The 23,415-nt window shown below is 41.2% G+C and overlaps 1 protein-coding gene across 6 annotated transcripts in view; it reads left to right on the forward strand.

Annotated features, from left to right (window-relative positions):
- itsn2 (intersectin 2) overlaps positions 1-19,925 on the forward strand; it is a 168,655-nt gene extending 148,730 nt beyond the window's left edge. For all 6 annotated transcript variants that reach the window (XM_033021309.1, XM_033021311.1, XM_033021313.1 and 3 more), the window contains 6 exons: positions 2,200-2,415; positions 3,516-3,637; positions 8,959-9,041; positions 12,764-12,847; positions 14,256-14,429; positions 15,448-19,925. In XM_033021309.1, coding sequence (XP_032877200.1) covers positions 2,200-2,415; positions 3,516-3,637; positions 8,959-9,041; positions 12,764-12,847; positions 14,256-14,429; positions 15,448-15,605 — 837 coding nt within the window. In that variant the 3' untranslated portion in view covers positions 15,606-19,925. The remainder of the gene's footprint in view (positions 1-2,199; positions 2,416-3,515; positions 3,638-8,958; positions 9,042-12,763; positions 12,848-14,255; positions 14,430-15,447) is intronic.
- The last annotated feature ends 3,490 nt before the right edge of the window (positions 19,926-23,415 follow it).

Genomic DNA, 23,415 nt, shown 5'->3' on the forward strand with positions numbered 1-23,415 from the left:
TTTTCTTAGTTGAAGAAAATGCGAGTTAAGCTTTCATTGCCTTTCTCTCTATGTAGCTTAACCATGGCCACTATAACTGAGCTAGTCCCACTGGAAAGTGTAGAGTGTCACCTGCATTTTCCAGATGGAAGAAAGGATAGGTTCACATTTTGGGTTCTGCGGAAGGATTTCAACTGAAATATTAGCCTATTTTTAGTTGTCTACAATTTTATTTAACATTTTAAGATATCCTTAAATATTAGTTTGATAAACCATGATTCGTGAATGCATTATTCTTCGCTCCAGTGCTCTGGATTGATTTGTCTACAGCAAAAATATTAAAGACATATAAGAGTTACAAATATATTTCAATATTAAATCTTCATCAGAACAGTTTTCGAGAAAATTACACCCAAGATACAATTTTTCACTTTCCTCATCCATCTCTGCTGCTTTCCATCTCTGCCATTTCTACCTTTATTATAAATGTTTATAAATCCATTTGAACTGTCTAAAATTATTATTTCATTATTTAATCATAATCTGTCCTGGAAGCCTTGGAAACATTATAAGTTTAAGTTAAGTTTGTGGGAAGGTTTTTGCATTTGTAATTGTAATCTCTCTGAAGGCAAACACGCCATCATTGTGATCAATAGACAATAGGTGCAGGAGTAGGCCAGCACCGCCATTCAATGTGATCATGGCTCAATCAGTACCCCGTTCTTGCCTTCTCCCCATATCCCCTGACTCCTCTATCTTTAAGACATCTATCTAACTCTCTCTTGAAAGCCTCCAGAGAACCGGCCTCCACCGCCCTCTGAGGCAGAGAATTCCACACTCACAACTCTGTGTTAGAAAAGTGTTTCCCCATCTCCGTTCTAAATGCCTTACCCCTTATTCTTAAACTGTGGCCCCTGGTTCTGGACCTCCCCAACATCGGGAACACGTTTCCTGCCTCTAGCGTGTCCAAACCCTTAACAATTTTATATGTTTCAATAAGATCTCCTCTCATCCTTCTAAATTCCAGAGTATACTAGCCCAGCTTTATCTTTAAACTGAGGCGTTAATTTAGATAAATGTACACTGGCCTCAAAAAATCAACAGCAATGTATTGTTCAATACTAAATATGGTCAATGGATATTACCTGTGAAATTAAATTAAAAGTCAAATTTAGCATTGGACTATATTTTAAAAAAAATCACTGTGGCAGGATATAATATTACATTTCAGCTGCTATATTAAAGTTGATATCAACAATTTGAGGCGAGTCTGTACGTTGCACTTAACTGATGAGCTCAGCACAGATCTTAATGAGTGAGTAAAAACCTGGGCAATATTATGGAGGGAATTCTTCCAGAGATTCTGCACTAGATCTGCAGAGGTGGTAAAATCTTAACTTAGAAGTGTAGAAACAAGGAACTGCAGATGCTGGTTTACAAAAGAGGACACAAAGTGTTGAAGTGACTCAGCGGATCAGGCAGCATTTGTGGAGAAGTAGGTGACATTTTGGATTGGAACCTTTCTTCAGACTGATTGTAAGGGGAGGGAAAGAAAGCTGATGAGAGGTCAGACAAAGCCTGTCAGGAAATAGATGTGGGGGATGTTTGATAGGCAGATGGTTGGAACAAAGGCCAGGGACTAAAACAGGTGAGGGACAAAAGGATTAAAGAGCTGTGAATTGCAAAGCCAGATGAAGGAATGTGGGGGCAGGGGAGAAATAGGTATGAATCCAGGTGGGCACAGGGGAGAGAAAGGTGAGGGGAATGGGGGAAGGATGTAGAGTTTACCTAAAATTGGGGAATTCAATGTGCATATCATTGGGTTGCAAGCTAAACAAGCAGAATATGAGGTGCTGTTCCTTCAGTTTGCATGTGGCCTCACCCTGGCAATGGAGGAGTCCCAGGACAGAAAGGTCAGTGTGGGAATGGGATGGTGAGTTAAAATGGTTAGCAACCAGGAGATCCAGTAGGTCTTGGCATATCTAAAGACATGTCAGACTTAAACAGAAGTTCAACATCTGATTCCTAAAAGTCAGATCTCGAGAGTTAAATGGACTGCTACTTTCAGCCCATGACTCCTCAATAGTCTTTATTTAGTCTGTAATTCCAACAGTGACATTTATTGGGAAGTGTCTGTAAACAACCCTGAATATCACATCTACTGTTTTGTTTTAGCCATGGTTTGTTGATTCATTATTTGTATGTATGCTTTCATTTTAGCACATTACTTTCAACTCCATCACAAATTGCTTGGGACCACGGAAGTTGCTGCACAGTGGAAAACTTTACAAAACAAAGAGCAACAAAGAGTTATACGGCTTCCTTTTTAATGATTTCCTGCTGCTCACCTACATTGCAAAACAGTCATTTATTTCATCGGGGTCTGAGAAACTGTTCAGCTCCAAATGTAACTCGCAGTTTAAAATGTACAAAACGGTAGGTCTGGTGCAAACCGAAGGTGACATAAAAGTGCATGGTTCAGATGTAGATGCAAATTAGAAAATAAACACATGCTTTTCTTCCCCTTGCCCTTCATCCTGCCTCTCCTTCCACCATCCTTTCCCCACTCCACAATCTTCCATTTTCTCCCCAAAGCACTCTATATCCAAGTAAGCTGGCCATCATTTAACAACAACAGTTTGTAATAGTCATGCTTTTAACCTAGTTCAACCTTTCAACATCCCATAGCATCAATGCAGATGACCAAATGTTTGGTCAGTGTGGGAGATTTTGAGGAGAGTTGGAGAACAAGGTGGAGAATTGACATCTAAAGGTACAGCTACAAACAGTGGAGCAAATTATGTGGAATTTTTAATAAACATTGATTATATTGGTGGCATTTATTGAAAGGATCGATGTTTAGTCTGGCGATACAGTGTGGAAACAGGCCCTTTGGCCCTCTGCGTCCACACCGACCAACCATCGCCCATAAACTAGTTCTATCCTACATATTAGGGACAATTTACAGAGGCCAATTAACCTACAAACCTGCACGTCTTTGGAATGTGGGTGGAAATCGGAGCATCCGGAGAAAACCCACAGGGTCACAGGGAGAACATACAAACTCCACATATACAGCACCTGTAGTCAGGATCGAACCCGGGTCTCTGGTGCTGTGAGGCAGCAGCTCTACCATTGCGCCACCATGCAGCCGATGAGTGCAATTGTAAATCTCCCAGGGAAGTAAATGAACGATTTAACAAAGGCCTGTTACATGGTGTTAATATGTGCCCCTTGTTTTATTTTACTGTTCCTATTCAAGTGAATCATTCTGAGGGATCTTGCGCATTTGGGTTCCGTAGAATGAGGGCTGACTCCATGAGTGGGAGTGAGGGACACAGGATCCTCAAAACAGCTTTAGATTAAATTCTTAAGCTTCTTGAACAGGCACTGATCGTAAATGTGGGGCAGAACACGTGAATCAATGTCACATCAAGATCGTTCTTGAATGTTCAGCAGTCAGGATTAATAACTTCATGAGGCCTACAATGTGAGGATAATAACTCATATTCTTCATTCCTATCTGATTCCTTCAGCCTATTTTCTTAAATGAAGTTCTTGTGAAATTGCCGACTGACCCATCAAGTGATGATCCGGTCTTCCATATTTCGCACATTGACCGGGTGTACACACTCAGAGTGGAAACCTTAAATGAGAGGTGAGTGACCTGTCTGGCAAACATTGTGTCTTATAATGTTGTTCATGGATCTAAGCCAAACAGACTATCTAATTGACTACAGAGGTTTATAAAATCACTAGACTAAGTGGGACCCGTTGGGTCCCAGTATCACAAGGGAGGGCTGGTCCCCCAACGCAATATTCCACCTCTCCACCAATTCCAATATTGGTGGCCAGTGGGTGAGGGGGGGCTTTCTGGAGCGCTAGTGTGGGTGGTGTGGGCTGAGGGGACTGGTTTCCAGAAGGCTAGTATGGACATTGTGGGCCGAATGGATTCTTGGGCTGGCGGCTCAGTCACTCAAGCCTGTTGCGCTGGCAGCTCACTCACTCACTTCCATTTCAAGCAGGGTGCAAGGCCACCAAATTCAAATGCAGTTTCATACCACTTCAAGCAGGGTGCAAGGCCACCAAATTCAAGTGCAGTTTCATACCACTTCAAGCAGGGTGCAAGGCCACCAAATTCAAGTGCAGTTTCATACCATTTCAAGCAGGGTGCAAGGCCACTAAAGACAGCGAGTCGTGACCTCTCCCTCCTCCCTTGCAGAGACTGAGCCACGCCCACACTTCTGGGTTTTATAGTCCCTCCCACCAGAAGGGAAGTGGCCTTCATGGGGTGATTGACAGGAGAGAGAATCTCAACATTTTGTAAACACTAATAACTCTTTTATTTTTCATCGATGGGAAAAATCCTCAGCACTCGATGAGTGGAGGGGGACTCTGAGTAAGATGGCCAAAAATCACAGCCGTACGTGGTAGCGGTTTTTCTAAAATCAATATAAAGTGCAAACAGGAAGTGGTCAAGATTAGACTTTTAATTATATAGAAGGCAAGGCTACTTTAATTAGGCAAGGCAACTTTAATTAGGCAACACAGCTTTAGCATTTCCAAACCAAAGGCAACACAGCTTTAGCATTTCCAAACCAAAGGCAACACAGCTTTAGCATTTCCAAACCAAAGGCAACACAGCTTTAGCATTTCCAAACTATATTTTCAAACCACATTAAGGGCACTGACAGGTCAGTAAAACCACTCACAGTTTACTAGACATGTGTTCAGTGTTATTCACAGCTCAGACTGAGAGAGGTGACCCTCTCGCTCCCCCATCTTGCAGAGACTGACTGGGGCACTCAACACTTCCGGGTTATATAATCCCTCCCGAAGGGGCGTGGCCTTCAGGAGAGATAATTTCAACATTTTTTAAACACTAATAACTCTTATTTTTCATCGATGGGAAAATTCCTCTTGTCCTGCACAGCGGAGGGGGACTCTGAGTAAGATGGCCAAAAATCACAGCCGTATGTGGCAGCGTATTTTCTAAAATCTATATACAGAACAACAGGAAGTGGTCAAGATCAGACTTTTAGTAATATAGATGAGAGGCATAGATAAGTATGATAGTCATGGTCTTTTCCCCCGGGTGGGGAAGACTACAAGACACCGGTTTAAGGTGGGGGGGGGGGGGAGGATTTAAAGGAGACTTGATGGGGCAGGTTTTTCACACACAGGGTGGTGCATAAATACAATGAGCTGCCAGAGGGAGTAGTAGAGGTGGGCACAATTACAACATTTAAAAGATATTTGACCTGTACATTGATAGAAATAGTTTAAAGGAATATGGGGCAAATGCAGACAAATGGGACTAGCTCAGGAAGACACTCTGGTCAGCATGGACCAGTGGGCCAAAGGGCCTGTTTCCATACCATAGAACTCGTGACTTTATAGCAGTTGGAAACATCATTCCTAATAGAAACTCAGATTATTTGAGCTGCCACTTGTTTAAGGAATCTCACAGGTCTAGTTTATGGTCTAGTAATGGTTTGAGGGTATTAGTCAACATCGGGTCTTACCTCCATTCTCTGGGAATCCTGGAGCACAGAAGAAATCTTTTAATTTTCAGCCCCTTCCTTGTAGCTCCTTTAATTGCAACTGGAACATTGGAAGAGGTCCAAGCACAAACTACATTTACTATTATATTCCAGCAAGAACAATTGTATCTCAATTCAATCCAGCAGGATTTTAGGCCAAGCTCTGCACTTGCTCCTAATTATATATTTTATTCTATTGAAATATAATGAACAACGTTTAATTCAGTAACTCCTAATGAATGTGATGTAAGTTAGTTATTTATCATTCCCAGACGATAGGACCTGGTTTACCTCTGTCACACAGACAAGACAGTTTTCTCACCACAAAACAAAATTGGCTTTTGTGGTAGATTTTTTTAAATCAGATTGTAATTAAAATTTATCTTGATTTTTTTTTAAATCCCCAGTTAATCTCCCCTGTTGTAATTTGCTAGGGTTCATGTTTTATCCTGCCTTTCAGAGTTTCGAGAATCAGGGGTGTTTAATTTTCACATATACCAGGAAAAGAACAATGAAATTCTTACTTGCTGCAGCTGTACAGGCCCATTAATACAATCACGCAAGAAACTAATAATCAGTGATACTTGGTAATCAGACTATAATATGCAAAACCAAAGTCGTAGTGCAATCCGAAACAAAGTCCATTATAGATCGTTGCTGCGGGAGTGTTGTGGTTAGTATTATACAATGTGGTTACTGGGAGGAAGCTATCCGTGAACCTGGAGGTCACAGTTCTCGAGCTCCTGGACTTTCGTCCTGATGGTAATGAGGTTAGAGTGTGGCTGGAGTGATATGGGTCTTTAATGATATTAGCTGCCTTTTTGAGGCAGCACCTCCTGTGGATCCCTTTGATAGTGGTGGAAAGATTAAAAATAATTAAAAGTCACTTAGAATTGAACTACTTGAACAGTCAATGCTGATTTTGGAACATTGAGTCACCTCGCTATCTTCCATGTTTTAATTTTTATGAAAGTAATTGATTCTTTTTTGACTGCTATTGTATCTCCTCCAACCTCATCTACTGTATCCGCTGTTCCAGGTTTGGACTCCTATATATCGGCGAGACCAAACACAGACTCGGCGATCGCTTCGCTGAACACCTCCACTCAGTCCGCCTAAACCTACCTGTTTACCCCGGTTGCTGAACACTTTAACTACCCCCATTCCCACACTGACCTTTCTGTCTTGGGCCTTGCGCATATTGGAGGAACAGCACCTCATATTTTGCTTGGGTAGCTTACACCCCAGCAGTATGAACATTGACTTCTCTAACTTCAAGTAGTCCTTGCTTTCCCTCTCCATCCCTCCCTCTTCCCATTTCTCCGACCAGTTTAACTATCTCCGACTGCATTTTATATCTGGTGGCTTTGTTGTTACCTTCTCACAGCTAACAATAATCTATTCTACATGATCCTTTATCTCCAATCCCGATGTCCTATATTCACACCTTACACTTCTTCTCTATGTATCTCCCTCTCCCTGACATCAGTCTAAAGAAGGGTCTTGACCCGAAACATCGCCCATTCCTTCTCTCCAGAGATGCTGCCCGTCCTGCTGAGCCCTGCTAAGGGCCTGTCCCACTTGGGCGTCATTCGTGCGTCATTTACGCGACAGGCTCGCGACTGTCGCGCGAAAATCGTCTAGCAGTACGACAGTCGCGCGCCAAGTGTTCTTGAGGGCCCTGCTTCTTTTGGGAGCCATTTGCGATGTCGTTCGTACTTAGTCTGATCTCCGTGGCAAGGATTTTCCCAGTGAAAAATGTTCAAAACTACGCGCGCTTTACACCTGGGTGGTAACGTGGTGCGGCGCTTCAATGACACGCAAATGGAGCGCCGACGGCGTACGGGCAGCGCTTACAGACGTTGACGTACGGTGACACATAATAAGTTAGCACGGGCAATGTTTGTGCGTAACCATGCGTCACCACGCGCTACACGAACGCCGTCAGTACGTCAGCGTACGCCATCAGTACGTCACGCAGGTAGCGTGCGAGGGTTTTGAGCATTCCAAAATCCTGGAGCGCCGCGCGTCACTGCATACACCACCACCCGCACATCACGATGCGCCAACCAATTTTTAGGATGTCGCGTAAATGACACGCAAATGTCACCCAAGTGGGACAGACCCTTTACTCCAGCAATTTGTGTCTATCTTCAGTTTAAACCACATCTGCAGTTCCTTCCTACACATGTTCTCAATTTGTTGTGTAGCACTCCAGGGGACTAGGAAACTGTAACCTGATTCTTGCTCTTGCATGACCCAACCTGTTTTTTGGGGTTGCCATTCACTTGTGTTTTGTCTTTTTGTGGATTGTTGCCTTGGACTCGAGGACATTGTGTGCATGGAGACGGCCTAATTTAATTCCTTGCACTTCTTTAAGTGATGATGGATTGAAATAAAACAAAATTTGTGTTTTTATTTTTTGCTTTCTTGTTATTATGATTAATGGAACATGTAAATGATTAATAACTGAAAATGCATGTAGTCACTTTTATTATTTTATTAATCCTGGCTGGTTACATTCATGTATTGACTTGAATAAACATACCACATAGAGCACAGGAACAGGCCATTCGGCCACAATGTATGTGCTGGACTTGATGCCAAGTTTAACTAATCTCATCTACCCACACATGATCCATATTTTTCCATTCCCTGCATATCCATGTGCCCATCTAAAAGCCTCTTAAATAACAATATTGTATTGGCGTCCACTGCCATCCCTGGCACCACCAACTTCTGCATAAAAAAACCTGCCCTGCACATTTTCTTTAAACTTTGCCCCTTTCACCTTAAAGCTATGCTCTCTAGTCTTTGACATTTCCATTTAAGGAAAAATGTATCAACTCTGCGAGAAGATATTTGGATTTTGTCTATAGTGATAAGATTTGTGTTGTATAGGTTTTGGTACCAAGGATTCTATTTAATTTTATACATAAGAAATAACTATTTATCATTATAAAAGTGATTTTTTAAATTCAACTGGGATTTGAATAGATTTATGTTGTTTGCTTACCATTAGCTGAAGGACCTGATTGGCTCAAGCCCTGTCCATTCATGCAGTACTGTAATGGTCATTTCCTCTGATTCCTTTCTCTCTCAGAATTTGGTTCTCCCTATATTCACCTATCAACCCATATTACCCAAGTAGATCAATTAATCGTGTGCTCTATGACTATATGCAAAGCAGTATATATTTGCCAATATAACAAAAATAGTTTACTCTTTAAACTATTTTGTGAATGTGAACTACTTTGAGATATTTCCAAGAAGTTTGAAGGTGGATCCTTCTGGAACTTAATGTCAATTTTGTTTCTGAAATGGTAAAAAAAACTTGGCTAATTATTGTGAATGCATGAATATGTTTGTCCAGTTTTCCCCCTTCCCCCCCCCCCCCCCCCCGAGTTTTGATGAGTTGTCTTTCACTCCTTTGCAGAACTGCCTGGGTTCAAAAGATTAAAGCAGCTTCTGAACAGTTTCTCGAGACGGAGAAAGGAAAACGTGAAAAAGCTTATCAAGGTATAAATAGTATGTGTTTATGTGTACATGTATAAAAACATACGATTAAACCACAAAGTGCTCGAGTAACTCGGGTCACGCAGTGTCTCTGGAGGACATAGATAAGTGACGTTTCAGCTTGGATCCTCCTTCTAAAGAAAGGTTCCAACTCAAAACATCACCTATCCATGTCCTCCAGAGATGCTGCCTGACCCACTCTGGCACTTATTTGTTTTGTAAATCAGCATCTATAGTTCCTTGTTCTCAATTTAAAAAAAAAAGTTTTTTACTTCATTTAGTCTGCTTTCCCTTTCATATCTTTCTGTCATTAATTTCACTCCTCAAGTAAAAACACACCATCCCAGAATGATGCCTGGACTAGGAGGTATTAGCTACAGGGAGCGGTTGGACAGACTTAGATTGTTTGCACTGGAACGCCAGAGGTTGCAGAAGACCTGATAGAAGGATATAAAATTATCAGAGGCATAGATAGGGTAGACAGTCAGAACCTTTTTTCCACGATGGAAAAATCAAATACAAAAAGATATAGCTTTATGGTAGGTAGACAAAAATGCTGGAGAAACTCAGCGGGTGAGGCAGCATCTATGGAGAGAAGGAATAGACGATGTTTCGGGTCGAGACCCTTCTTCAGATTGATGTCGGGGTGGGGGGGGGGAAGAAAGGAAGAGGCAGAGACAGTAGGCTTATGGGAGAGCTGGGAAGGGGAGGGGAAGGAGAGAGAAAGCAAGGACTATCTGAAATTGGAGAAGTCAATGTTCATACCGCTGGGGTATAAACTACCCAAGCGAAATATGAGGTGCTGTTCCGCCAATTTGCAGTGGGCCTCACTCTGGCAATGGAAGAGGCTCAGGACAGAAAGGTCGGGTTCGGAATGGGAGCGGGAGTTGAAGTGCTGAGCCACCAGGAGATCAGGTTGGTTATTGCGAACTGACCGGAGATGTTGGACGAAGCGATCGCAGAGCCTGTGCTTGGTCTCACCGATGTAGAGCAGTTGACACCTGGAACAGCAGATGTAGTAGATGAGGTTGGAGGTGGTGCAGGTGAACCTCTGCCTCACCTAGAAAGACTGCTTGGGTCCTTTGATGGAGTCGAGGGAGGAGGTAAAGCGACAAGTGTAGCATTTCCTGCAGTTGCTAGGGAAAGTACCCGGGGAGGGTGTGGTTTGGGTGGGAAGGGACGAATTGACGAGGGAGTTACGGAGGGAACGATCTCTGCGGAAAGCAGAAAGGGGAGTAGATGGGAAGATGTGGCCAGTGGTGGGATCCCGTTGGAGGTGGCGAAAATGTCGGAGGATTACATGTTGTATGTGACGGCTGATAGGGTGGAAGGTGAGGACAAGGGATTCTGAGGGATTCTGTCTTTGTTATGAGTAGGGGGATGGGTAGTGAGAGCGGAGCTGCGGGATATAGAGGAGACCCTGGTGAGAGCCTCATCTATAATAGAAGAGGGGAACCCCTGTTCATAGATACATAGAAAATAGGTGCAGGAGTAGGCCATTCGGCCCTTCGAGCCTGCACCGCCATTCAATATGATCATGGCTGATCATCCAACTCAGTATCCCGTACCTGCCTTCTCTCCATACCCCCTGATCCCTTTAGCCACAAGGGCCACATCTAACTCCCTCTTAAATATAGCCAATGAACTGGCCTCAACTACCCTCTGTGGCAGAGAGTTCCAGAGATTCACCACTCTCTGTGTGAAAAATGTTTTTCTCATCTCGGTCTTAAAGGATTTCCCCCTTATCCTTAGGCTGTGACCCCTTGTCCTGGACTTCCCCAACATCGGGAACAATCTTCCTGCATCTAGCCTGTCCAACCCCTTAAGAATTTTGTAAGTTTCTATAAGATCCCCCCTCAATCTCCTAAATTCTAGCGAGTATAAGCCGAGTCTATCCAGTCTTTCTTCATATGAAAGTCCTGACATCCCAGGAATCAGTCTGGTGAACCTTCTCTGTACTCCCTCTATGGCAATAATGTCCTTCCTCAGATTTGGAGACCAAAACTGTACGCAATACTCCAGGTGTGGTCTCACCAAGACCCTGTACAACTGCAGTAGAACCTCCCTGCTCCTATACTCAAATCCTTTGCTATGAAAGCTAACATACCATTTGCTTTCTTCACTGCCTGCTGCACCTGCATGCCTACTTTCAATGACTGGTGTACCATGACACCCAGGTCTCGTTGCATCTCCCCTTTTCCTAATCGGCCACCATTTAGATAATAGTCTGCTTTCCTGTTTTTGCTACCAAAGTGGATAACCTCACATTTATCCACATTATAATGCATCTGCCAAACATTTGCCCACTCACCCAGCCTATCCAAGTCACCTTGCAGCCTCCTAGCATCCTCCTCACAGCTAACACTGCCCCCCAGCTTAGTGTCATCCGCAAACTTGGAGATGTTGCCTTCAATTCCCTCATCCAGATCATTAATATATATTGTAAATAGCTGGGGTCCCAGCACTGAGCCTTGCGGTACCCCACTAGTCACTGCCTGCCATTGTGAAGAGGACCCGTTTACTCCTACTCTTTGCTTCCTGTTTGCCAGCCAGTTCTCTATCCACATCAATACTGAACCCCCAATGCCGTGTGCTTTAAGTACCGTTCGCTAAAGAATGAGGACATCTACGATGCCCTGGTCTGGAACACCTCATCCTGGGTGCAGATGCAGCGTAGACGGAGGAATTTGGAGTAGGGGATAGAGTCCTTACAGGAAGCAGGGTGGGAAGAAGTGTAGTACAGGTTGCCATGGGAGTCAGTGGGTTTGTAGTAGATGTTGGTCAGTAGTCTTTATGGTGAGAGGGCAAGGTTTAAAGGAGATATATGGGGCAAGTTTCTTTATACCGAAGGTGGTGAGGGCCTGGAAAGGCTGTCGGGTGTGGTGGTTGATACAGATATGATAGTGGCATTTAAAACACTTTTGAATAGGCACTGGGATATCCAGGAATGGAGAGATATGGATTATATGCAGGTAAATAAGAGATGGTCACCATCATGTTCATCACAGACATTGTGGGTCGAAGACACCTGTCTAGCACTGTACTGTTCTATTTCAATTTTAATAGCTTTTAAATTAAAAGTTTGTCGACAGCTTTCACGATTGGCAAAACTCTACCCCCTGCGTTGCCATCTGTCAAAGTGTGTTAAGGTGCTCCTAGATCGGGACTTCACCATCTGAGGCCCAGTTACACTGAAACAGCTGTAAAGGGTTAGCAAGATCAGCCTTGCACGTCTGGATTGGATGAGTGTGAGCAAGTGGAGCAATGACTCCGGGCAGAATGATCCAACCTGGTCAAATGCCTTGTACTTCAATTTTCCTCCTTAGTGAGAGAGCTTGTATTAATTTGGATCGCAGTCTCTGCCTGGCTGGGATTAATTTCCATGTAGTGAATCACGAGACAGTGATTACTTTATAATCTGTAGGAATGAATAGCTGGACAGCAGATGGATATTCATCTTCATCCTGTATCGGAAAGAACTGCAGATGCTGGTTTAAATCGAAGATAGACACAAAATATTGGAGTAGCTCAGTGGGACAGGCAGCATCTCTGGAGAGAAGGAATGGGTGACATTTTGGGTCGAAACGTCACCCATTCCTTCTCTCCAGAGATGCTGCCTGTCCCGCTGAGTTACTCCAGCATTTTGTGTTCATCTTTATCCTACCATCTCAGCTTTGTGTACAAGCCAAACACTTCTGACAAACCTTGTTATTTTTCACTTGCAGCGCGCTCACAGAAGACGAGTGGAATAGGACGACTTTTGGTGAGCATTATTGAGGCAACAGAACTGAAACCCTGCAGGGCAAATGGTAAATGATTGGAAAAATCAATAATTATTTGGGCTCAACTCAGATAGCATTTAAACTGCTTTCAGCTAATGAGGAAAATTATTTAAATTTATGAAGTTGTGTGTTTAAATTTAGTTTGTTTTTGATTTGAATTTTTGTTCCAGTCCATAATTCATTGTGCTTATATTTTGCAATGTAATCAAATCTAATTTGTTAGGAACTTGCTCGGTGTCAATTGTGTTTAATTTGAGGCCGTGAAGAGCTTTTACCATTGAACTAGAAGCAGACGCATCATGTTAAAACTTGCCTGCCGTATTAACTTACAACATAGAACCCTAGTCTGCCCATCGAGTCTATGCTGGCTTTCAGAGTATTTCCATTCCTCCACTAATTCACTCTCTCCCAACCTATTCTCCCCACATTCTCATCAACTTCCCCCTCCTGCATCACCCTCCTCCACTCTTTACCACTCACTCACACACATGCAAGGCAATTTATAGTGGCCGCTTTAACCAGCCAAAGTACATGTCTTTGCAATGTGGGAGGAAACTGGTGCCACAGGAAAATATGTAAATTCCGCACAAACAGCACTGAAGGTCAGGATCAATCCTCGGTCCTTGGTGCTGTGAGGCAGCAGTTCTACCAAAAGTGTTCCCCTTGAGATCAAAATGCATTAACACCCAAACCAGTGCAACTCCACTGGAAATGTGAAACCCAAGTGTAGAAGGATCTTTGTCCTCAGGCCACAAAAGCTAATGTTTTGCACTTCAAGTCACTGAGGGATAATTTCATTATTTTAATTGTTACTGTGTGGTAAAAACAGTAGAATCATAGTACAATCAACTGCTCTATTGGAATTATAACACGTACAAAAACTGGAAGAATTTTAATAACTACCTTTAGGAATAATGATCTTGGATGGGTTCCAAGATAGTGATATGGACCAACAGATGGATGCAACATGGCCTATCACTAATTGTGTGCCATTGAAACATGTAACATCAGCGAGCAATTCTGTGTAGAAGAGGCAGATCACGGAAAGACCATAAAACATCGATGTAAATGACAACAGAGTTACTAAAAAAATAATAATTGCTTTGGCCCAAACAAAAAGTGATATTTTAAGAGTTTTAAAAGGCACATCACAAAAATTCAGCCTTATTCCTAATTTTCTTCCTGAAGCTTTCATGTCATTACTCATCCCAAGTGGCAGGCTTTGTGCTTTTCCTAATCAGCTTTTCTCAGTAAATTTAACACGCAAGATTGTACACACATACACGCTACTGAAACAATGATCCAATGGGAAAGTTTTCCTATCAATAAAGGGAGACCTCTTGGTGAATCAGGGAATGTTCATTGTTTAAAGTATTGTGCATGTTTGATGAAGGTGCTCACTTAAAAGTTTTTGTCTGATTCATGTCACTACCAGGAAAGAGTAATCCTTACTGTGAAGTCACCATGGGATCCCAATGTTACACAACCAGAACTCTGTCAGACACACTGAACCCAAAGTGGAACTTTAACTGCCAGTTTTTTATCAAGGACCTTTACCAGGATGTATTGTGTATCACAGTCTTTGAAAGAGATCAGTTTTCACCTGATGGTAAGAGTTCAAGTAATAACCAATTTTTTTTTCCTCAACTAAGATTGGTAGACCACATACCATGCAAGAAATTATTATAATAAATGGGTTGTCACTAGTCTTAGTGAACATAACTTTTAATGATTCAGTGATTACCCAGCAAAGATAAAAATATTCTGTCGAAATATTAGTTATGTAAGTAGAGTGAACATTGTAAAGAATATGTTTTTTCTGGTCTCTTGATAAGTACATTTAAATATGCCTCTTATGATGCAATGGTAAAAAGATATAATTGTTCACAAATTTTAAACGCAGGTTTGCACACATTTTTGAACTTGCATTACCTAGTTTTCAAAACCACAACATTATGTGTTTTTTCATTATTTTTTTTTACCAATCCCAATTAATGAATAGGAAGGAACTGCAGATTCTGGTTTACACCAAAGATAGATACAAATGGTTGGAGAAACTCAGTAGGTCAGATTGACACAAAGCTGAATTACTCCAGCTTTTTGTGTCTATCTTCCCAATAAATTAACATTTCCAGTCCACCGGTTAAAGACAGCAACATGGGTTATGAAGTTCTGGCACTCGTGTTAACAGAACCATGACATTAGGTATGATAAACTTAGATACAGTTTCAGTGAAGTAAAATATTGAGATTTAACAAGGATTTTAGGGTCTTATGAAATTACTTATCTTTATTTTAAACCACTGCTACTGACTCTTTACTGATATGCATTAAATGTATGGACATCAGGAAACGTTCTTGATAAATTGTTACGCAACAATTTAGAAACTTCCACACAGCTCACAAAATAGATTCTGGAATTTAGCCACGCACACCAGGTTGGGACCCTTCAGATTCAGTATGAAGAATCAAAGCTGCCTGACCCGCTGAGATTTCCAGCTCTCTGTGTCTTTTCATGGTGGTGGATAGTCTGGTATCGCTAGTGGCTCTTGACTATTGTCAAGGAAATAGTCAGGATAGAATTAAGTGACTTCTTCACATCAACATTAATATATAATGTTTGGACAGATTTCCTTGGTCGGACAGAGGTTCCAGTGGCAACAATCAAAAAGGAGCAGGAAGGCAAGGGGCCAACTACAAAACGCCTTCTTCTGCATGAAGTGCCGACAGGGGAAGTATGGGTGCGTCTTGATCTTCAATTGTATGAACAGAAGACGTTGCTTTGAAGTTCACGCTTCAGAACTTTGTGAAATTTGAATGCTCAGTGAGTAAAATCGTTCAATGGATGACAAAATTGGAAATGTTCCTTCCTGGAATTCCCGATAAAGTCTAACAAATGAAACCTCAACCAAAATACACTGTGATACTCAATATTCATAGCCAATTAGGTGCCAGTTTTGTTACTGTGATTGAAATTATTGGCTCTTTCGTTTTCCATTCTATGTTTGTATTTTCCTCGTAGCAAAAATGTTTCACCAGAAATTAATTAGGAACCAGTTAATGTAGATTTCAGCAGATTGGGCAGAGAGGGTGACAGATTATTATCCTCTCGTTGTGGAGAATCATACTTCCTGCCGAGAACTGTTAAGGTTAACAACACAAACACTTTAACGTCTTTAAAAATGAAGAATATCCATTATTCAAATCATTAAGAAGCTATTCACCTATTCTAACTCGTGTAAAATTGACAGAATGCATCTTTTGAATTGTCTTGAAATCTCCTTTATAATTGCTAAAAATGTACGTTGGAGCTGGTGTTAAATGGAATTGAATTCCAGGCTAAAATTTGACTTAACTGTAACTATATTTTCAAGTGAATCACTGGAGTGAAAAAAACGGCACCATTCATCAAGATTTAGGATTGGCACACAGAACATTTGCTCAAGATATTTGCTGGAAACGTGAACTCTTTATGTGAGCTAAAAATCTGTGGCAGGGCCCAGCTACTGAATAGGATCAATAGGTTTTGTTGACTTTTTTTTGTCATATGCAATAAATTCAATCCCAGATGTACTTCCTGTATATGAGAAAAGCAGCACATTAAGAAGTCTTTACTCTGGCACTGGTTTAGACAAAAATGTCAGTATGTAATATAACATTTCTCATTGCCTTCAGGGGGCTTGTAGAAGTTAACAGATCTTTTCTGATTTTTTGTTTTCTTTTTTGTAGTCAATCATTCATTAATGTATTTTGTTATCTCTGGAAGCACACAAGCTATACCAATGATTTTGCTCCATTCAGTAGAACTTTAAACAATAATGAAAATATTTTCACATTTAGTGGTGTTATCTTGAAACCAGATTTTGTAAAGTAATATACTTTATTAGGTAAGACTAAATTTGATGACAAGTTTCTCAGGTGCCTGCTACTTTATTAAGATTTGTTTATATTTACATATTTAAGTTCCTAATTAAGTCTTTAAGATGTGTATTTCATATGTACTGTCCATCAATCAAATGGTGGGACATTACCAGAAAACATGTGCAGTTAAGTGAGAGAATTAGAAAGAAAAAGTGAGAGGCAGAAATAATTTTGTGGTTCCATTTTTTTCTTCTATATTTACTTGAAAAATCATATTGAGAGTCCGAGCAACAGCAAATTACATTGATGTGGTAATGCTAAAACAACAATTAATGGAAATGCGAAAATTGAGACAAAAGTGTCAGAAATGTCTGGCACATTGAGAATGATTTGGAAAAGCAGATTTATAGTTTGTATGGTTGGAACTATTTAGTTCCACTCTCTCAGTTGCTGATTGACCAATTCCATTTTCATTTTCAGACAGAATTCCATTTGGCACATGACTGCATTCATGTGCCAAATGGAATAATTTACAATATCTTTCATACTGGAAATTAATATTGTGGTATCCCAAAAATCATTGAATTTCAATTGATTTTGTTCTTAATTTTTTTACAAACATAAAGCAGCATTGACGATAGTGGAGTACTGCTCTTTATGTACCTGCAGATAGCCGGTAGCCTTTTTGATTGTTCGTTATTCTTCATTCCTGCGTTACAAACTTGTCTTGAACTTGTTTTTACAATTTTGGGTTTCCTATTTGTATTTTATTTTATATTTAAAAAGCTATTAACTTTATAATGGTGCAGGTATTGTCCTTTGAGAAAGCATGCTAGCATTACTGTACTATGAATGTGGTGTTAGTCATACAAGAATATAACTAGTTTCATTCTCCAATTTACACCACTGAGAATACTATGTAAAATTCCTAATTGGTGTCCCTTAGCCTTGGAAGATTGTTTGTTGTAGGTAGGTTTAGTGGAAATGCGCGATATGGTGATTTGTGTGTGCAATAAGTCATACAATAATTCGAACCTGAGCATGCATTAACTGCTTCAGTTAATAATATGAGAAACCATTTGGCTCAAGGGATATGGAGTTCCTATTTTACAATGCAAGGCACAATTCCAAATAAACTAAAAGTCCAAATAAGAAACACAACACTGATCGTTCTTGACATGTAAGGCTTATTCTATCTCTATCCAAAAGAATTAGTGAGGGACATCATTTGTATTACGTTATGGTTATTAGTACTGTTGATCAAACATAGCAGAGAAATGTCATCACTCTCAGCTTCAGTGGAAGTGAAAGCATCACCTCATTTGTTTTACAGAAGCAGCCATTGATGTACATATGAAGGTCAAATGAAATATTTATTTTCTATTTTTTTGGATCCTAGTAAAAAATATCTCCATGAACATGGATAACTGAACCACTGAAATCCCTAGTGTTATTTTAGTATCACTGCTTTATTTTCAGTTCAGATTCCATTTAAGGTCAGTTAAGGAGGGGCAATTAAGGGAGGCCAGATGTGAAAGGTCAAAGCAATACATATTATTTAACAAGTGAATAATTAGCAGAACTTTAGATACAGTGTGTCATATGAAAAGTTTTCTGGTAAATCCAAGCTCAGATGTGTCTTAAATATCCATGAAGATATTTCCTTATCCATGATAATTTATGCAAAATTGGTAGAAGGAGCTTTTCTGCTTGTTTACCAAGTGAAGTTACACCAGGGGTTTGAGAATTTCCAATGATGTTTCACCTGAGTAATTACTGAGGCTTAACTAATATCCTTCATGCATTCTCCTTCCCATTCCTGTAAGTATTTTTGAGTCGTGCGTTCTAGTTCAAAACATCACATTAACTCATGCAAATAATCAATTGCTGTGGAGGAGGAGGTTAGGAAAGATGCCAGTTAACTAGGATATTTACATACATTTCTAGCAGATTAGAAGTCTAAACTTGTTGCTTTTCACTCAATGTCTTATCCCTCCTGATTCTTTATCTGTCACTTGCCAGAGATGTTGAACAACTAGTACTTTGTTACACACACTCAAATTACAGTTTGTGGTCAATCCTAATCGTTATATCCAGAGATTACCAGCCCGACAATGGGGGATGTTCCATTTTAAGCTCTGTCCTTTTTACCTTTCTTTTGGCAACTTGTGTACTTTCATCTGGCTTCAACATGCAATAATCACTCCATTGCTTTCTTTACAATTAAAAATCCTTTCTTAACAGTGAAACAATTCTTGCAGTTAATAATGGGAACCCATTACTATTATAACTCTTCCATATGATATCTGGATATCAGATATCCAGGCAGCGAGCATGTAATGCATTAAATGGCTGACCTAGGACTGAATGTTCAAATATTAGCTATTACTGACGAGTGTGACTTCCCATTGAATATCACAAATTGGTTTATTCAATGGGAAGTCACACTCGTCAGTAATAGCTGACTTGCAATATGTGAACATTTTCCTATGAGCTGCTGTGATTTGGATGTTAGCTGATTACTATTAAAGCTGATGCCATTCAATTCGAGGATTAAAAGTAGTAGTTTAATAAAAAATGTTGAACTGTCGGACTTTGTAAATGCTATGATATGCTGCTGATGTTTCCCTCCCTACACCCTTTCCAAAATTTTCTTGAGAGCAATCATTGTACAGTTGACCAAGCTGCTAAGATGTTGGCATTGACTGTCAGAATTTGTCACAATGCTATGTCTTTAATTGTCATTGTTTTTATCACTGTTCTTTAAGGTAGAATGTATAAAAACTCAAAACAGCTGCAAGGTCTGCAGCGTAAATTAGTTTTCCTGAGAGCAAAAATGTATATTATAAATGAGGGAATGTCTATTTTGCCAAATATTTTTCCTACCTAAGAGCAATAGATATAAGGGTTCTGAAAAACACACTGTAGGGGTATTAAACCTCTGATAATTCAGTCAAACCACTGCCAAACTGTTACTATTGTTGAAAACAGTTAAAGGGGATTGAAACTGGAAGTTATAGTTTAATATTTAAAGTCTTGGCATGTAAATTGTTGTTTGCTTTTTTGAATCATGTAAACTTTTTTAATTACTGTGATTTTATGCCACTGCCCTTCCTATGCAGTCTGCTGTAGAGAATCTCTTTGCACTACTGTGGTATCAGTTGCTTGATATTTTGTAGATTAAATATCTGTATAGTTTGCAATTTAATAAATATTTGATGTCAATAAAATTGACGTTTAAATTAGTGACTGGTCTGAATTTTAATTTCTGGAAATCATTGAAATAAAACATGTTCATCTTCAAATCAGAGGATGATTGGTCCAAGTACGACTCCAGGACTTAAACAACCAAAGTTGGTGTATGAGTGCAGAGTGTGTATGCTGTTGTTTCAAATAACGAATATTTATTTCATTTGTTCAGATGTACATTAAAGACTCCAGTGATTTCATGAGCAAATGTCCATTCATCTTCCACCGACAACTTAAGGATTTAAAATGAGCAACAATACTATTTAGGGCATGGAGATAATTTGAACTGTATGCTTCTTGCCAAGTGGTTTGAATTATGAAGGTGTCAGTTTGACAATCCATTTACTTTGACTTTACACTAAGTGACACTTCTTTGCTTTCGGGTAATGAAATAATAATTTTGAAATGTCAAAAGGTGGTCAGATAGCAGAATCAAAAGAGTTTGTAGTAAATAAATTAGACAAGCTATCACACAATTAGGAAATATCTGGGTTTAGTTGCGCTATTTTTGTATGATACTAGACCAGGTGCGGACCCGTTGGGCCCGTTCCCCAAGGCAATATTCCACCACTGACCCATAGCCCCCAACTGCGCAGGCGCAGCTGCGGGTTCTGGTTGTGATGTGCCAGAAATCCCCGTGTGACGCGAGTCACGGCAACCCTTCCCCAACTGCGCAGGCACGGCCAGCAAGTGGGAGCGCGACTGCGATGTTTTTAAAGATCAAAATGGCAATAACCTGTAAAATATAAGATCAATGTGAACACATCTCACTCTCCCTCTTCAGTCCCCTATTCCCCTTCTCCATTATACTCCCTTTCCCCACCCTCCACCAACCCTCCTCTACATCTTCCCCTCACCCTCTTCCTCCCTCTTTCCCTCCCCTCCTCCATTACCTCATCACCCCCCTTCCTACCCCTACCCTCCATTCCCTCATTCCCCAGCACTCCCTCCCCTCCACCCTCCATATTCTTTCCCCTCTCCTCTCCCCCCCACTCCCTCCCTACCCTCAGTCACTCCCTCCCTCCCTCCATAACCCCTCTCCCTTCCCTACCCCCTCCTCTCTCTCTATCCCCCCCTCACCTCCGCGACTGTCCTCCTCTCCCTCTAGCCCCCACGCCCTCCCTCTATCCCCCCCCTCCTCCGCCTCTATCCCCCACTCCTCCCCCACTCTCCCTGCTCACCTCCCCCACTTTCCCCTCCCTCTGCCCCCATACCCCACTCCTCTCCCTCTACCCCCCTGCTCCCCCACTCCCCACCTCCCCCTATCCAACCCCCACAATGAAAATCGCGATTTAAAAAAAATGAAATTCTCAATGAGATTCATGTGAGACCACACCTGGAGTATTGCGTACAGTTTTTGGTCTCCAAATCTGAGGAAGGACATTATTGCCAAAGAGGGAGTGCAGAGAAGGTTCACCAGACTGATTCCTGGGATGTCAGGACTTTCATATGAAGAAAGACTGGATAGACTCGGCTTGTACTCGCTAGAATTTAAAAGATTGAGGGGGGGATCTTATAGAAACTTACAAAATTCTTAAGGAGTTGGACAGGCTAGATGCAGGAAGATTGTTCCCGATGCTGGGGAAGTCCAGGACAAGGGGTCACAGCTTAAGGATAGAGGGGAAATCCTTTAGGACCGAGATGAGGAAAACATTTTTCGCACAGAGAGTGGTGAATCTCTGGAACTCTCTGCCACAGAAGGTAGTTGAGGCCAGTTCATTGGCTATATTTAAGAGGGAGTTAGATGTGGCCCTTGTGGCTAAAGGGATCAGGGGGTATGGAGAAAGCAGGTACGGGATACTGAGTTGGATGATCATATTGAATGGCGGTGCAGGCTCGAAGGGCCGAATGGCCTACTCCTGCACCTATTTTCTATGTTTCAATGTTTCTTTAAAATAATCTGAAAACAATGATAGCTGTTAATGAAAACAGAAGAATTTGCTTAAAGGGGTTTTAAAAAAATAAATAAAATCAATGTCAATAAAAATCGCGATTATTTTTCTTTTCGGGATCCCATTGTGACGTCATTGTTATGTCGAACCCAGCTGCAGTGCAAGTGGAAAAGTGGTCTTGTAAAGTGTTTTTTGTAAAGTTGAAAATGTGAATAACTTGTAAAATATACTATCAAGGCCACCAATTGAATTTGGTGGCCTTGCACTGATTGAAATGGAATTTCAAGGAATAGCCGTAGGTCAACTGCTCGCCCACCAGCTGTGAGTGAGCTGCCAGCACAACAGGCTTGAGTGACTGAGCTGTCACCCCAAGAATCCATTTGGCCCATAATGTCCATCGTAGCCCTCTGGAAACCAGTCCATTCAGCCCACAATACCCATACTAGCGTTCCAGAAAGCCCCCCCCCCCCCTCGCCACTCCCACTGGCCACAAATATTAGAATTGATGGAGAGGTGAAATATTGCGTTGGGGGACCAGCCCTCCTGTGTGAACATGGGACCCAACGGGTCCCACTTAGTCTAGTAATATAGATAAATGTGAGGTTATCCACTTGGGCGGCAAAAACAAGGAGGCAGATTATTATCTCAATGGGGTTAGGTTAGGTAAGTGGGAGGTGCAGCTAGACCTTGGTGTCCTTGTACACCAGTCACTGAAAGTTGGCGTGCAAGTACAGCAGGCAGTGAAGAAAGCTAATGGAGAGTTGGCCTTCATAACAAGAGGATTTCAGTATAGGAGTATAAGAGGTTCTTCTGCAGTTGTATAGGGCTCTTGTAAGACCACAGCTGGAGTATTGTGTACAGTTTTGGTCTCCTAATTTGAGGAAGGACATCCTTGTGATTGAGGCAGTGCAGTGTTGGTTCACGAGATTGATCCCTGGGATGGCGGGACTGTCATATGAGGAATGATTGTAAAGACTAGGCTTGTATTCACTGGGGTTTATAAGGATGAGGGGGTTCTTATCGAAACATATAAAATTATAAAACGACTGGACAAGCTAGATGCAGGAAAAAAAATCCCAATGTTGGACGAGTCCAGAACCGTGGGCCACAGTCTTAGAATAAAGGGGAGGCCATTTAAGACTGAGGTGAGAAAAAACGTTTTCACCCAGAGAGTTGTGAATTTGTGGAATTCCCTGCCACAGAGGGCAGTGGAGGTCAAATCACTGGATGGATTTAAGACAGAGTTAGATAGAGCTCTTGGGACTAGTGGAATCAAGGGATATGGGGAGAAGGCAGGCAGGGTTTATTGATTGGGGACGATCAGCCATGATCACAATGAATGGCGGTGCTGGCTCGAAGGGCCGAATGGCCTCCTCCTGTACCTATTTTCTATGTTTCTATGAATTCTGATCAATTACATGTAGCCTTTTTATTTGTCATCAGCATTTCAAACCTTATTTTGATTCAAGTAAATGTTGGCACTCTTCGACTTCATCAGACAAACAATATCACCCTTCAGATTTTGACAATTCAGTATCATTGCTCTTTATAAAACATTAGTGAGCAACTATTAAACAATAATTGAGTCCTTATA

Source organism: Amblyraja radiata, chromosome 5, assembly GCF_010909765.2.
Source record: "Amblyraja radiata isolate CabotCenter1 chromosome 5, sAmbRad1.1.pri, whole genome shotgun sequence".
Lineage (NCBI taxonomy): Eukaryota > Metazoa > Chordata > Chondrichthyes > Rajiformes > Rajidae > Amblyraja > Amblyraja radiata.